This window comes from Zingiber officinale, chromosome 4A (assembly GCF_018446385.1).
Source record: "Zingiber officinale cultivar Zhangliang chromosome 4A, Zo_v1.1, whole genome shotgun sequence".
NCBI classification, from domain to species: domain Eukaryota; kingdom Viridiplantae; phylum Streptophyta; class Magnoliopsida; order Zingiberales; family Zingiberaceae; genus Zingiber; species Zingiber officinale.
Genome location: NC_055992.1, coordinates 3,683,813 through 3,698,280, shown reverse-complemented (window position 1 = coordinate 3,698,280; position 14,468 = coordinate 3,683,813). Strand labels below are relative to the sequence as shown.

The following is a 14,468-nucleotide window of genomic DNA, read 5'->3' as shown; positions in this document are numbered from 1 at the left end:
CCAGCAAGAATAGCAACAAAACGGTATTCTTCAGTTAAAAAAACTTACTTCACTCTACAATTAAAATATTTCCATATAAATATTAAACCTCATTATTAATTAGTTACTAGCTCATCCACGTATTAATTTCGAAAAAAAAATTAATTTTAAATTTTCACTATTTTTTTAATTAAAAATCTCCAATTTCACGTCCCGTTCGGGTTTTTTTACGAGGATTCACGCACGACACCTTCGATTCCACTTCTCCTCTTTGCGCCTCCGATCCCAGAGAAGGAGAAGCTAGAAAGATCAACACACGTCAGCTTTTAAGTCGCATCACTAACTGTTTTGGCTACAAATGCCCAAGATGTGAAGGTCTCGAAGCAGGTAAACAGATAATAGAAAGCTGTACAACAACATTTGCAAAACTTCATTATACTCTTTGAAATTTCAAGAGGAAAGCTCCAAGACGTAGGGCTCCAGAAAATGCAAGGTCTGAGGGATGAGCCCGAGAATCGTTTGATCCCAAGTAAAAGTCAGAACTGCTGGATTAAATGTCGGGTGCCACCGGCAAATCAGATGAGCGGTGTCTTTTGCTAATGTAAGGCTGCACCTTAGGTGAAATCTCGGATGGGCTCTCATTACCGGAATGTATCCTATTTCTCATTTCAAATTCTTTTCGAGATTTCTTTCGGGTACCTTCTTGCCACACACTACCAAAATTCGGAAGCCAACTCTTTGAGACAATTTCTCTCTTCTCCATCTTTAGTTCAGCTCTTCTTCTTTCAGCCCATGCAGCTCCCACGCGTTTTGGATTTAGCTCTTTTGACTTCATGGAGTGAAATGATTGAGAGGCTAGTGTGTTAGTATTTGTATCTTCTTTCGTTACATTGCTTCCCTGGCCTTCGCTTATCTCAAACCAAGGCGGTGGACCACCGGCATGCACATTCAGTTGGCTGACTTCTGAAGACAAGGATCTTAGAGTGGGCTCTGGCAACACTGCGTAAAGAGAAGAAAGTGAATTTGGTCGAGTATAATAGGTCTGTCGACACTGACCGAGACAAGAATAAAGGAAAATGGCAATTATGAGACAAGGAGTACCCTGGTTGGGATCTCCAGCAGAGCCAATTCGCTTATCCTATGCAAAATAAAATTAACATCAGTATTTTGCTACATAAAAATACATTTGAATTAGAGAAGTTGCCGCCTAACTTAAATCAAAAGGTGCACCAACCCCAGCAAGGTACACTCATATCAAAAGGCTCTTAACCACCCACCATCAAACAAGGAGATGATAAAGTGTCAAGCAAAGGGTTTGTACTTCTGAAACAGCAGTGTAATATACAGGATAGTTAATTATGTGAAGAAGTGGAATTAGTGGCGATACTAGTGTCCAGTTAGTGAGAGTAGTGGATTTATCCTTTTACAAGTTTGATAGATGAAGTATTTACATAAAAAGTACAGGGATACCCATTGGTAGAGCCAAGCATACAGGATATGTTATAATAATAGTCTTTGATCCACTATAGTCAAAATATCAAGTTAGTATATTAGCTTCTTTTTGTTCCATCCAAAATTCATGACTTTCTAGTATAATACATTATTTCCCATGCAATTTTACGCATGCATACCAATCATCTTCATATTTCTCAATTTCTAAAGAAAGAGATAGGTGTGAATCATGTGATAATCCCAGATCAAGTTCTAATTAAGAACTAGTCCTGCTTGCTATCGGAAATAAAACACACTGTGCATTGAAATGTTAGAAAGAAAGAATATGGCATCCATCATAAAACAATTTAAAGACATTCTAAAAGATACAACTTACAATTGAATTGTTTGGAGGCAGTCTAATCACGTTCTTCACATTGCAAGTGGATGTGCTAACTGAAATAAACATAACATCATTCAGGATGAAATAAGTTAAGAAATGAAGAGACAGAACAAAAATATCAAATTTAAGAATCCTGACCTGATAATTGCCTTGAAGGGCTTCCAAAGATACAGGCATTATTAAGGCCATCATTTCCCTCCATGCTTATTGAACAGGAAGTAGCAGCATTTGAAATGGAGCCACTGATGGGGAATCCATTAACTTTTGGATGGTATTCCACGTAATTCTCATTGGTAAGATTTTGTAAAGGTATAACAGAATCAGAAATATATGAGAAAGTAGAATGGACAGAATTTTCTTCAATGTTAGAGGTAACTGCATGTTGGATATCTTTTGATGAGCCAAGCGATGGTTCAATAGTCCTATTGCAAGAAAATGGCACTGCACCTTTTAAAGCCTCACAGCCCTTCTCCCACTGCAATTGCAGAAACTACAAAGTAACTATCATTTTCCTTTGTAGAAAGCAAACTACACCAAGTTGCTATAACGCTAAGAAATCATTAGTTTTGCAACATTAAGGCATACATACCAGGAAGCATTTAAAATTTAACAATTTATCATAAATTTGATCAATTTGACTATACTTAAAATTCAGGAAAATGTTCCAAGCATAAGTGATGATGTGCAAACCAACATTTCGGATATAATGAACTAAGAAATTGAAAATGAAGAATGTAATATATAATATTTTTGCTACATAGATAAATAATAATAATATAATTACTAAAACCCACTTTCAGCATTGACTGATGAAATATAATAAAATAACAATTAAAAAGCATCAAGAAACTAGATGCATTGAAAAATAAAAGCATTGTAAACATTTGAATTTAACACTGGCTAAAATACTGTAACCTACAGTCCATGAAGTTCAAGCGCTCCACCAACACCTACAATGAAAGACAATAACAGAAAAACAGAAAATCACAATAACGAGAGTATGTTGCATGAAGTTAAAAACAACAATGAATAAGTGTATGTACCAATAACAGAGAGCCAAAGGTACCATATTTTGTGTAGGAATGCCACCTAATAACATAAGCATTTATGATTATGGATTTAAGTCTAGTGTTGTATAAGACAGTACAGACAATGGTTAACATTTCACATTATGTTGAGACTAAAGCAACTGTGATGCAAGTGATGCATGATACTTTTGCGCATGCTACCGGTACAAGGCAATACAAGCAATGCAAAGCTCAATAAGGGGTGGTATGGAGCTTGAAACAGACAATATAAAGCTATGCAGACAATAGAAAGCTATACTGGTGGAGCGCCTAACGTGGGAAATAAAGGTATGATACATAATTCAGAGAATCGGTAATATAATCATAATATCATCATAACATACATGCATTAGAAAAGCTGGACAAAACAGTCAGAAAAATCAGTATGATAAGAGAATATTTTAATTATAGCAAAATGGTTAAATGTATATCTAGCTTGTTATTAAGCTAGAAAATTCAGTTTCAACTTCATACTCCTTTGAAGTTGTAATTTCATAATGAAAAAGTTACCAAGTAAAATCAAAACAATGAAGAGAGCACATTCTTAATCTTAATATATATATATATATTGTCAACGATTATAAACTAAATTAACTGAAACATCCTTTCATTTATAATCTAATCTGTATGCAGCTTTAGAAAATTAATTTTGAATTCTTCAAGATATAGAACTTCATATGAGCTGATCAAGGTTGGAAAACATCACAAGTTGCCAAAAAAAAATAGAGAAATTTGGTAGGGTAAACAAGACTTTGAAATATGAAAGTTTGAAACCATGGAATCTTAGAACCATATTGAAGCAAAACATCGAGTGATCAAATTGACAAATTACCATGAAACCTAGGAAAGAGTCAGTGAGAAGATAACAGAACATGAGACAAACATTTTCAAAGATCAATTTGATTCCAAATAAGGAAAATCAACAATCAGTCTTAAGGATTTACATATTTTTTCTATTGACTTACGAAATACTAGTAATAGAATCCAATAGAATATCAATATGGTGTAACTTAGAAAAGAAGAGAATATGTAGTGCAAAAGCCAGGTTCCAACTAGTATAGACTGTATTATAGCGTAGAAAAGTGCCGATGCTAATGCAGGATATGACCAAAGACAAAATTTAAAATCATGCTTCGGTCTTTTTTCCTTCTAAACTAATGTGTCTTGATATATGAATGGTCATGTTCTGTTGTAACTTCCTTTAGTTTCACACGCAATCTTATTTTGCAAGTGCTTAAGATTTTTCTGCTTTCCTGGAGTCCATAAGAGAAACTATGTGTAAGGTCCACAAACACTGTAAAAAGGGCGGAATTAATTTTCCATCCGATATGAATGTAAATTATAAAATTTACCAAAAGGTATTGTTCTATATCACAATGTTTCTACTTATTTCTAAGGTTATTTGCAAATTGTGCTCCGCACATTTAAAAAAAAAATATCAGTGCTTAGGCCACCTTCAATCAATTTAATACATTCTAGACCAAAGAGAAAAGTTAGTTACCTTCACTAGATCTGCTTCAGAGACCCTAAAAGAATCGACCCGATCCATCCCTCCTCCGTGTTTCTCTAGGAAATTCTTCAGGTTCAACAGATGCATTGAGCTCGCCAGATGCCTGATCGCATTACTACTGCAAAACAGCCCAGCTATCAGACATGCGTACTCGAAGGCATCCATCTTCATAAGGACATGCCCCAATTTAACCTTGAAAACCCTAAGCAACACTGTATGAGGGGAAAGTAAGATTAAGAGAAGGGGTTTACCGTGCGAAGAGGCTGTCTGTCTCGTGCAGATCACAACTGCAGAAGATGCACCAGAGGCGATTGAGAGCGGCGTCGTGCTCGGGGAGAAGAAGGGAAGGATTTCGTACAAAGGAGCGGAGATCGGAGATCTTGCGATGGAAACGAGAAAGGAGGGTGGTGAGCGCGCGGACGTGGCCGGGGAAGTACCTGTGGCGATTCCCTTGGTCGTGGTTGCACCTGCACACCGAGCAGAATTGAAACTCCCTCCGGCCTCCTCCAGTTCGCTTGGCCTTCGCATTCGACGCCATCTTCGACGGACCTGGCGCGTTCTCCGTTTCCATGCCCTTGCCGAGGAACCTACCTCGACTCCTAGTCATGTAATCCTATCATCAGGCCGGGCCGAGACGGGCCTCACGGAGCGGGCCTAATCGGCCCTTTTAAGCTGCCGGGCGCACGGCACGCACGGTCACTTGCAGATAATAGTCCGATATAAATATTGTGCGATTTTTTTTAATAAAAAAAACTATTATTTTTATTATCATAAAAACGGCGCTTCAATAATTATCTACAACTAAAACTACATCGGAATATGTGTCGGTCAAAAGAAGAAAGCCTGAAATTTTTGAGATTTGAACGCTTGATTTTTTTTTTTTATAGGAATCTTGCCTTTCTAACTAAGATACTTTGGTAGATTCTAAAGCATGAATCACAAAATACTTATAATGGATTGATGACGATAGATCCTGAATTCTCCGTATTTATTGTCAGAAGAGTAATCACGAAAAATTAAACTGTCTTTTAACATGCACAAACCAAATCCCTCTTCGTTCCTAGATGTTCTACTTCTCTTGTGATATCAACAACTAACTCCTTCAACTTGGACGAGCTCCTTTTTTATAGAAAAAGCGAAATAGTGGGCGAGCTTTGTGGACAAGTCCATAACATCTTTCCCTCGTCCAAGTTAAGTCACAAACATCATATAAGAATTAAGTCACAAATATCATATCAAAACATTCAATTCATACTTAAGGAAAAATGATTCATGCCATAAGAAACATATTGAGCGATTGATGTTAAGAAAGTTGTTACACTTTGCATAGTTGCTCATCAAAACAAATTGAATATATCAATATATTACATTTACTCTATATTAAATCATTTACATCGATATGAACATCTCTAATATCTCATAATAACTATTATGTCGAGAGCATATTCAATATATCTAATCAATATAATTATTCATAATTATATTTTATGTATTCAACAAAAAATATAACTGGTCGACTAGTGAATAAATATCAAGGATGTAAATCTATTTTAATTTTCTTTTTTAGCTACAATCTATTCATTCTAATTAGTCATTTTCCTAGTTATGCTCCATTGACTAAATCTTCTATAGTCAGTAGGTTACATGCTAAAGTAACTGTTAAAACTTCAAGTAGACAGCTAAATAGTCACTCAGCTAAAATTAAGATTAACTTATAATTCAAGGGTTTCACATAGTAAAGAAGTAAAGATCTAATCTCTAGCTACTCTTTTTGTCGATATAACACATATCACATGTGATATGAATCACATGCTACGATCTCTTTCTTTTTACCAATAAAGAGTGCATTTTTCTCAAAGCTAACATCATACAAATATTTATCTAGACATTTGCAATGTCTACTCCTGAATTCAACCCATAAATTCTAATATGACATTTTACAGGTTCAATAAATAATGGGTACATTTACTTCAATCATTATCAATTCATAAATGATCTAATCTTGATACAACTATCAAGGCGATCCTAACTTATAGGTACATCTTCATTCACAACTTTATTGGTTTTCCTATAAGTAATAGTCTTACTTCTATTAATACTAAACAAATAGAGATGATTATCCACATGAGTAGACCAATATTAACCTACCAACATGCTTGCCGAGACTTTATCCAAATATGTAACAACATATACACTGAATATATTATGACATTTTATATATCTAATTGTCTTTATAATTTGTTACATTTTACGACATCTTAAAAACTTTACATATCTACGAAATGACTCTTTAGCCAATGACTTAGTAAAATGATTTACAAGTATAATATATGTAAGGATATACTCAATAATTATCTTTTTTTTATCAATAATATACCTTACAAAATATATTTAATCTCTATATAAAAAAAATGTGGAACCGCCACATCAGCGGCCCCCCTAGAGCCGGTCCCACGGATATGGAGAGAGATAAATGCAGGTACACAGGTGGAAAGTGCATAGCGGAGACGTTAATATTTATTTAATCTCTATATGCTTGTCTTTACTGTGATATTTGGAATCTTTGAAAAAAGTTATAGCAGGTTGATTGTAATAGTACATTGAAACAGGACTTCCATTGTCCCTAGTAATCTTCAGATACTTCCTGAACCTTCTCAACAAAACAACTTCTTGCACCATCGTTGCATAAGCCACATACTCAACTTTCATAGCTGACAATACTATACAAATCTACTTGTTATTCCATGAAATAGTGCTATAATTCAGCAAGAAGGCATAGTCAGATATAGATTTTCTATCATTAAGGTCTCATACCCAATCTGCATCTGTGTAGCCCTTTAGGCTTATCTTAGATCCTTGGAAATAGAAACAATAATCTATTGTCCCTGTCAGATATCTAAATATCCTCTTCACCGCTTTCTAGTGTCTCGATCTTGGGTTTGACTAGAAACAACTGACTAAGCCAACAACATAGCTTATATCAGGACGTGTACAATATTGTGTACATTAAACTACTAATGACACTAACATATGATTCTTTTTCTTTATTTCGGCTATTTTTCAAGAGTTTTGGGATACTTACTTTTACTCAGAACAGTGTATCTCACTACAGGTGTTTGTTCAATGTTACAATCTGACATATTAAAGTGTTGTAGCATCTTAGTCATATACGTCTCTTGAGATAAACCAGAAGTTTTTTTAATTGATCTCTAATGATCTTTACTTCTAAGATGTACTCAGCTTCTCCTATATCTATTATACCAAATTATGATAAAAGTCATGATTTGACTTATATCACAAATTTTATGTCATTTCCAGTTATTAATATATTATCAACATATAATAATATATTATCAACTTTTCTTTCTCATTTCTTCGGTAAACACAATGATCTTCATTGATCATCTAAAAAATATAAGATAAAATAACTATATTAAATCTTATGTTTTATTATCTTGATGCTTCCTTAGCACATATATAGACTTTTTAAGTTTACATACTTTATTCTCTTGACATTTAGCAATGTAACCTTCTGGTTATACCATATAGATTTCTTTATCAACATTGTCATTAAGGAAAGCTATTTTTAATATCTATCTAGTGTAATTCCAAGTCAAAATGTGCTATTATAGTTAGGATGACACGTATTGATATAAACTTCACAACAGAAAAAAATGTCTCTCCAAAATCAATAACTTTCATTTGGATATATCCTTTTGCAACTACACGAGTTTTGCATTGATTAATCGACCCATGTGCTTTTCTCTTAATTTTAAGAATCTATTTATTCCCAATAGCCCTTCGGCACAGAGGAAGATCAACTAAATTTTAAATTTGATTCTTTCTCATAAACTTTATTTCTTTATCCATTGCAACTTTCTATTTTCTCTAACTGAGCATTTCAATGTTTCCTTAACTGTTCGAGGTTTCTCATCGTTAACTGGATGAATCATTAATGCCTCATTCTTAATGTCAAACCTTCTCAAAGAATAATATGATGTTCATTCATACAAATCACTCCCACTAGGTTGACTAGATTCAAACATCTCTCAAGATATATGATTTGTTGATAAAGAAATATTATCCTCCTCTATTGCAAATAAAGGAATTGTTCTATCAATTTTACCTCTTGTTGGGAATTTAGTTTCGAGAAATATAGTATCTCTTGACTTTATTTCAGAGATCGTTTCATCTTGTTGCTCACAATTGAAAATATAATCCTTAAAGGTATCAAAATACCTTATAAAAATACACTTTTACCCTTGGATCATAATTTTTTATATTTGTGAGTCTTATCATGAATATAGACAGCTGACCCCCAAGGTATCAAATTATTCAAACCTGATTTTCTACCTGTCCAACATTTATATGGAGTAAATGGAACATATTTAAAAGGCACTCGGTTAAGCCATCATATACCTAACTATATCTAGAAACGTTTGATTTCTTTTTTCAACAATCTCATTTTGTTGTGAAGTTCTTAGGATAGTTAATTGTCTAATAATCTCATTATCATTATATATTGTCTTGAACTGATTAGACAAATATTCACCCTATGGACAGTGCGTAAGAGTTTAATCTTATGATCTATTTGATTCTCAACTTCATTTAAATAGTGATTAAAGTAATCTAATGTTTTTAAATTTATAAGAGATCAAATACACATGACCAAAACATGTAAAGTCATCAATAAATGTAATGAAATAAGAACCTCCTGTTGAAACCCCGTGATAATTTTGATGTAATCAATCAAGTTAAAGTTAGGTCCTGTTGTATTTGAACCTTGTGTCTAAGTGTGCAGGAGCTTAGAAACACAAGAAGTCGAGTAGAAGATGCAGCTAGCGAGAATGATGACATGGGAAGGGAGCCGACGAGCTCGGTGTATTCGAAGGACAAGGTGTTGTGGAAGAGTACACCGATGGGCGAGAAGGACGTGACCACGTTCCGAGGGATGAAAAGTTGGAGCGGAAGCTTGCTCGAGGAGAAGACCGGGAAATGAGTTTGGGTGAGCCTATCCCAGATGGTCGCGATCACACAGGTGATTGGAGCAGTAAAAGAGCAAAAAAAAAAGGCTGGAAATACTGTTGGATGCACCTTCAAAGGGAGTTGAAGGTGCCTCCGCACACCTCCACACCTTCACTGTGGAAGACACCTTCTATGGCTGGAAGGAGCCTTCGATGAATAGTATGAAGACGCCTTATAGCCCTATGGAAGGCACCTTTGACCAAGCTGAGTTTAGCCGTTGCCAAAGCATTGACGCCTCACTGGAGGCGCCTTCTAGCCTGTTGGAGGCGCCTTTCAACCACGAATAACTTTTCTCAGGGGCTATAAAAAGACCCCTGGACCTAGGAAATAATTAATCCACTCTTGTTTTACTTTCCTAGCAACTTTCTAACTTTTCAACGAGTGTAAGAGGCTTCTCCGCTTTCAACAAAGGAGATTTTCTTTTAATGCTTTCATTAGTCTTGGATTAACAACCACCTAGATTGTAACCAAGTAAATCTTGTGCCTCATCTTTTAAGTTGTTATTTTTATTTATTATTATAGTTGCTTTTAATTAGAATTGAAAGAATGAGAAAGGTGTTTGTTTTACTTCGATAGGTAATTCACCCCCTCTTGTCGGTCCCGCTACGCCAATAAGTGGTATCAAAGCCAAGATATCTCAGAAGGACTAACCGCCGACTGAAGCAATGAGACGATGGTCAGTGCAAGCATTCACCCACCGAGGGAGACTTCGCACAATGGAAATGACAGATGGAGGTATTCTTTAAAACATATTTTAAAATTCTGTTAACTATGAAATATGGGTTTGTAGTTCCAAAAGACAAAGAAGAATATCAGTGGACAAAGAAGGAGCAAGCCGACTTCGTGGCGAATGGTAAAGCAGAGTTCCATCTGCTGAGTGCCCTTCCGTCCCAGGAAGTCAATCGAATCGGCAGCTACGACTCCGCCAAAGAGCTCAGGCAGAAATTTCTAGAACTCCACGAAGGCACTTCAGAAGCGAAGTTAGCAAGGCGAGACATCCTTCGAACCCAGCTAATAAAAATATAGATGAACAATGGAGAAAATATAACGCAACTCCAAGCACGAATCAAAGAAGTCATCACTCAGCTCAACAATCTCAGAGAATCGGTAACGAACTGAGATGCAATCCAGTATGCTCTCAACGCCTTCTCGAGAACTCCAGAATGGTCATCCTTAGTAGATGCATACTACATCTCTAAGGATTTCGAGGTAAATACACTAGAGAATTTGTTTTCTACTTTTAAACTTCACAAAACTCGATGTGCAAATTCTAAAGAAATCAAAAAGTCGAACAACAATATTGCCTTGAAAGCCAAGAAGGAAGATCTTGACTCCAAAACATCCATCGACGAAAATGAAGTAGCACTATTGGTAAGGAACTTTAATAAGTTTATTCAATCTAATAAATTTAAGTCGCAGACAAAAAGAAATTATCGAAACAAAAGGAAGGTCAGATGCTACAACTGCAATAAAAAGGACACATCAAATATGAATACCCTAAACTATAGAAAAAGGAGAATGACAAGGGTAAAAAACCAACAAGATCCAAGCACAAGAATTTAAAGGTCACATGGGATGAATCATCGTCCTCTGAGTCCGAGATCAAAGAATACGCCGAACTAACCTTACTGGATGACCACCGAGAAGAAGATGAAAGCAACTCAGAAAATGAGCATCGATGAAGGAGGAGAAACATCAGAGGAAAGTCACGAAGAAGGGGGAGCATCAGATCACGAAGTAAGTGAGATACATGCACTATCTCCCAGGCAGCCTTTTAATTTTATCAAAATGCTTTCTAAAAATTTGTACAAATTAGAAAAAGAAAATATTAACTTAAAAAGATAATTCGCTAAATCATGTCCCTTAGAAATACATGATAATTTTAAATTAGAAAATGATAAATTAAAAATAGGAATTGAAAAGTTGAAAAATAACCATGCATGTTTAAGTTTGAGCAAACCAAAATTTAGAAAGTATGGTAGAGTAAACTGGTACATTAGAAAATACCAAGTACGACTTAGAAAAATTCTCAGAAGTTATGTACCTCCCAACTTTTTAGTTAACCCAGTAGAAAGGAACCTATATTGAATTCCAAAAATAATATTTGAATTGAATTATTTTTTGGGCATTTAGAAAAGAAATTAAATGTTTAATTTCTTTAAGAGGTTTTGTCTAGAAAGTGATTGTTGCTCTAATAACCAAGAAGACCTAGTGTCTCGCCACAGCTTGGAAGTCAATTATTAAAATAAATATTTAGTTGACTAACTGATAACTGTTATAATCTTTTAACAAGTTAAAGTTTTTTTAGTCAAAGTATATCTTTATGGAATTTTTTATTTGAATTTTTTTTAACTACCCCCCAAAAATTAATTTTAAAATTTTCTAACTTTTTTTTTACTTTTCCTTATTTTTTTGATGTGATAAAAGGGGAAGGAATAGGTATAAGTTTAGGGAAGTAAGGGACACTTTTTTAAAAATCACATTTTAGTTTTGTAACTTAATGCATGTTAATGCTTAACTTAATTTTGCAATTTCTTTACAAAACTTGTATTATTGTAATTTATTTGACTTTTTCCTAACTTGAACATGGGTTGATGCACATCAAAAAGGGAGAGATTTTTGGAACCCTGTGGTAGTTTTGATGTGATCAACCAAGTTAAGTTAGGTTCTGTTGTGTTTGAACCTTGTGTCTAAGTGTGCAGGAGCTTAGGAACACATGAAGTCGAGCGGAAGATGCAGCTAGTGAGAAGGATGATATGGGAAGGGAGTCGAGAGATGAGGTGCTATGGAAGAGTATACTGGTTGACGAGAAGGATTTGCACAAGGTTCTGAGGGACGAGAAGTCGGAGCAGAAGCCTGCTCGAGGAGAAGACCAAGAAATGAGTTCTGGTGAGCTCTATCTTGGATGGCAGTGATCACTCAAGTGATCAGAGCAACAGAAGAGCAAAAAGAAAGCTAGAAATACTGCCGGAGGTGCCTCCACACCTTCACTGTGGAAGGCGCCTTCCATGGCTGGAAGACGCCTTTGATGAACAGTACGAAGGCTTCTTTCAGCCCTATGGAAGGCGCCTTCGACCAAGCTGAGTTTAGCCGTTACCAAAGGATAAAGCTTTATCCTTTGACGCTTCACTGGAGGCATCTTCCAACCTGTTGGAGGCACCGTCCAGCCACGGATAACTTTTTCCAAGGCTATAAAAAGATCTCTGAACCTAGGAAATAATTAATCAACTCTTGTTCTAATTTCCTAGCAACTTTCTAAGCTTTCAATGAGTGTAAAAGGTTTCTCCACCTTCAACGAAGGAGATTTTCTTTTAGTGCTTTCATTGGTCTTGGATTAACAACCACGTAGGTTGTAACCAAGTAAATCTTGTGTCTTGTCTTTTAAGTTGTTATTTTTATTTATTATTATAGTTGCTTTTAATTAGAGTTGAAAGAATGGGAAAGGTATTTATTTTATTTCGACAGGCAATTTGCCTCCCTCTTGCTGGCCTCGTTGCGCCAACACCTCCATGTCTAGCCTTCACATTCTTCAAATTATAAATATCTGAATAAATTAATTGCAATGATAATTTAGCTCTAATGACCTTACCAAATGATTTTCTAGTTACTTTTCTAGCAAGAAAATGCTCACATATCGACAAATTAACCTTAGCATAAGTGTCAAGTAGATCCTCTTTAACTAATCTATTCTTTTGTTTTTATCCTATATGTCCTAATTTAGCATGCCAAATTTCATCATGAATATCAACATCACTAGTAAGAGCAATGTTTGAAAAATAATAAGTCCCCTCGGATGGGTCTAGTGGTTAGCGCATGAGGTGTTGCCACAATGAGGTCTGAGGTTCGAATCTCGGCAAAGCCGAGATAAATACCTCTCTTATGTGCTAGTCATTATTCCAAAGGCTAGTAGCCACCCGTGATTTATCTCCTCCGTGTTGGTCTTGGGACGGATTGGCGGGGGCGCTGGGGGCGAGCGTATTCGCCTTTTGCCACAATGTCTGAAAAATAACCATTAATTCCATAATTAATATTCGGTTCTATACCAAGAACTATGAAATCATTCGTTATATAATCACATTCAATTAACACATAATTAATTTGAAGTTCCACACATTGACTGAAAAAGATTATACAATAACTCAAATAAAAAAAACTAGTAACGGAATCAGATTACATCAAATCTCAAGAGCATAAGGGGCATCATATGGAAATAATATACATATACCACATAGGTTGAGTTTGCAACTGTCAACTCCTTTGACTTTGATGTGCGTAAATATTATGATCGTTTATACATGTTTTAACGCACATTCACTTGCTTTATGCGTATATATTCTTTGCATGATCGTCTCTCTTACCATATACTCATCATAAATACTCTTTTGTTTGGAGATCTGCTCTTTGTTTGGTTTTGTGTTGACAGAGACAACTTTCAGAGCAAAAATAGTGATTGTCGATGCACCAGAATGAGGCAGAGAACACGGTCATGCAACCTCGCACGGCCATGTGGCCAAACAAAGGAAGAACAATGCACGGCCGTGCGGCCAAACAAAGATGGATCCATGCACGGCCGTGCAAATCTGCACGGCCGTGCCCCCCCCACCCCCCGGCACGACCCCCGGAGCAGTGCCCCAGATCCACACGGTCGTGCCAATTGACACAGCCGTGCAGCGCAGCCAAAAGGCAAAAGAAGGCACAACTGTGTCACATCTACACGGTCGTGCCGCGGTGCCGTGCCCTAGCCTATAAAAAGGGTTCTAACCCTTATCCTCGGAGGGGGAAGCGAGCCGTTAAAGGGAGAATTACCTTGGTACTGTTCCACGCCATTCAGGACCTCCGTCCAGTGATCCTTCATCACCACATCAACTCTAGAAGCAAAGAATTGGATCTGAAGATCACTCGTCGTCGTTGGATAAGCATCCTTTCTCTTTCTCTCTTCTTGTTTGAGGATTCTATACTTAATTACATTATATCTTCGATTTTTTTTCCGGCATCTATGGAGTAGATTTCTTGTTCTAGGATTAGAGAGTAGTTGTGGATTGGTTTTGATGTA

The 14,468-nt window shown here is 36.0% G+C and overlaps 1 protein-coding gene across 1 annotated transcript; it reads right to left on the bottom strand.

Annotated features, from left to right (window-relative positions):
* Positions 1–273: 273 nt before the first annotated feature.
* LOC121969317 (TITAN-like protein) lies at positions 274–4,984 on the bottom strand. The gene is made up of 6 exons (XM_042519341.1): positions 4,642–4,984; positions 4,382–4,508; positions 1,952–2,288; positions 1,808–1,866; positions 1,081–1,117; positions 274–978 (listed from the first exon to the last, which is right to left on the bottom strand). Exons 1-6 carry the CDS (start codon positions 4,959–4,961, stop codon positions 530–532), a joined length of 1,329 nt encoding a protein of 442 aa, XP_042375275.1. The 5' UTR covers positions 4,962–4,984; the 3' UTR covers positions 274–529.
* Positions 4,985–14,468: the final 9,484 nt, after the last annotated feature.

Bases quoted from the DNA above. Each gene is read 5' to 3' on its own strand.
- LOC121969317 (XM_042519341.1), bottom strand. From the start codon at position 4,961: ATGGAAACGGAGAACGCGCCAGGTCCGTCGAAGATGGCGTCGAATGCG. The intron at 2,289-4,381 runs GTAACTAACTTT...CTGCAATTGCAG, and splicing joins CTGAAGCAGATCTAGTGAAG to TGGGAGAAGGGCTGTGAGGC. The intron at 979-1,080 runs GTACTCCTTGTC...CTCTTTACGCAG, and splicing joins TGCTGGAGATCCCAACCAGG to TGTTGCCAGAGCCCACTCTA.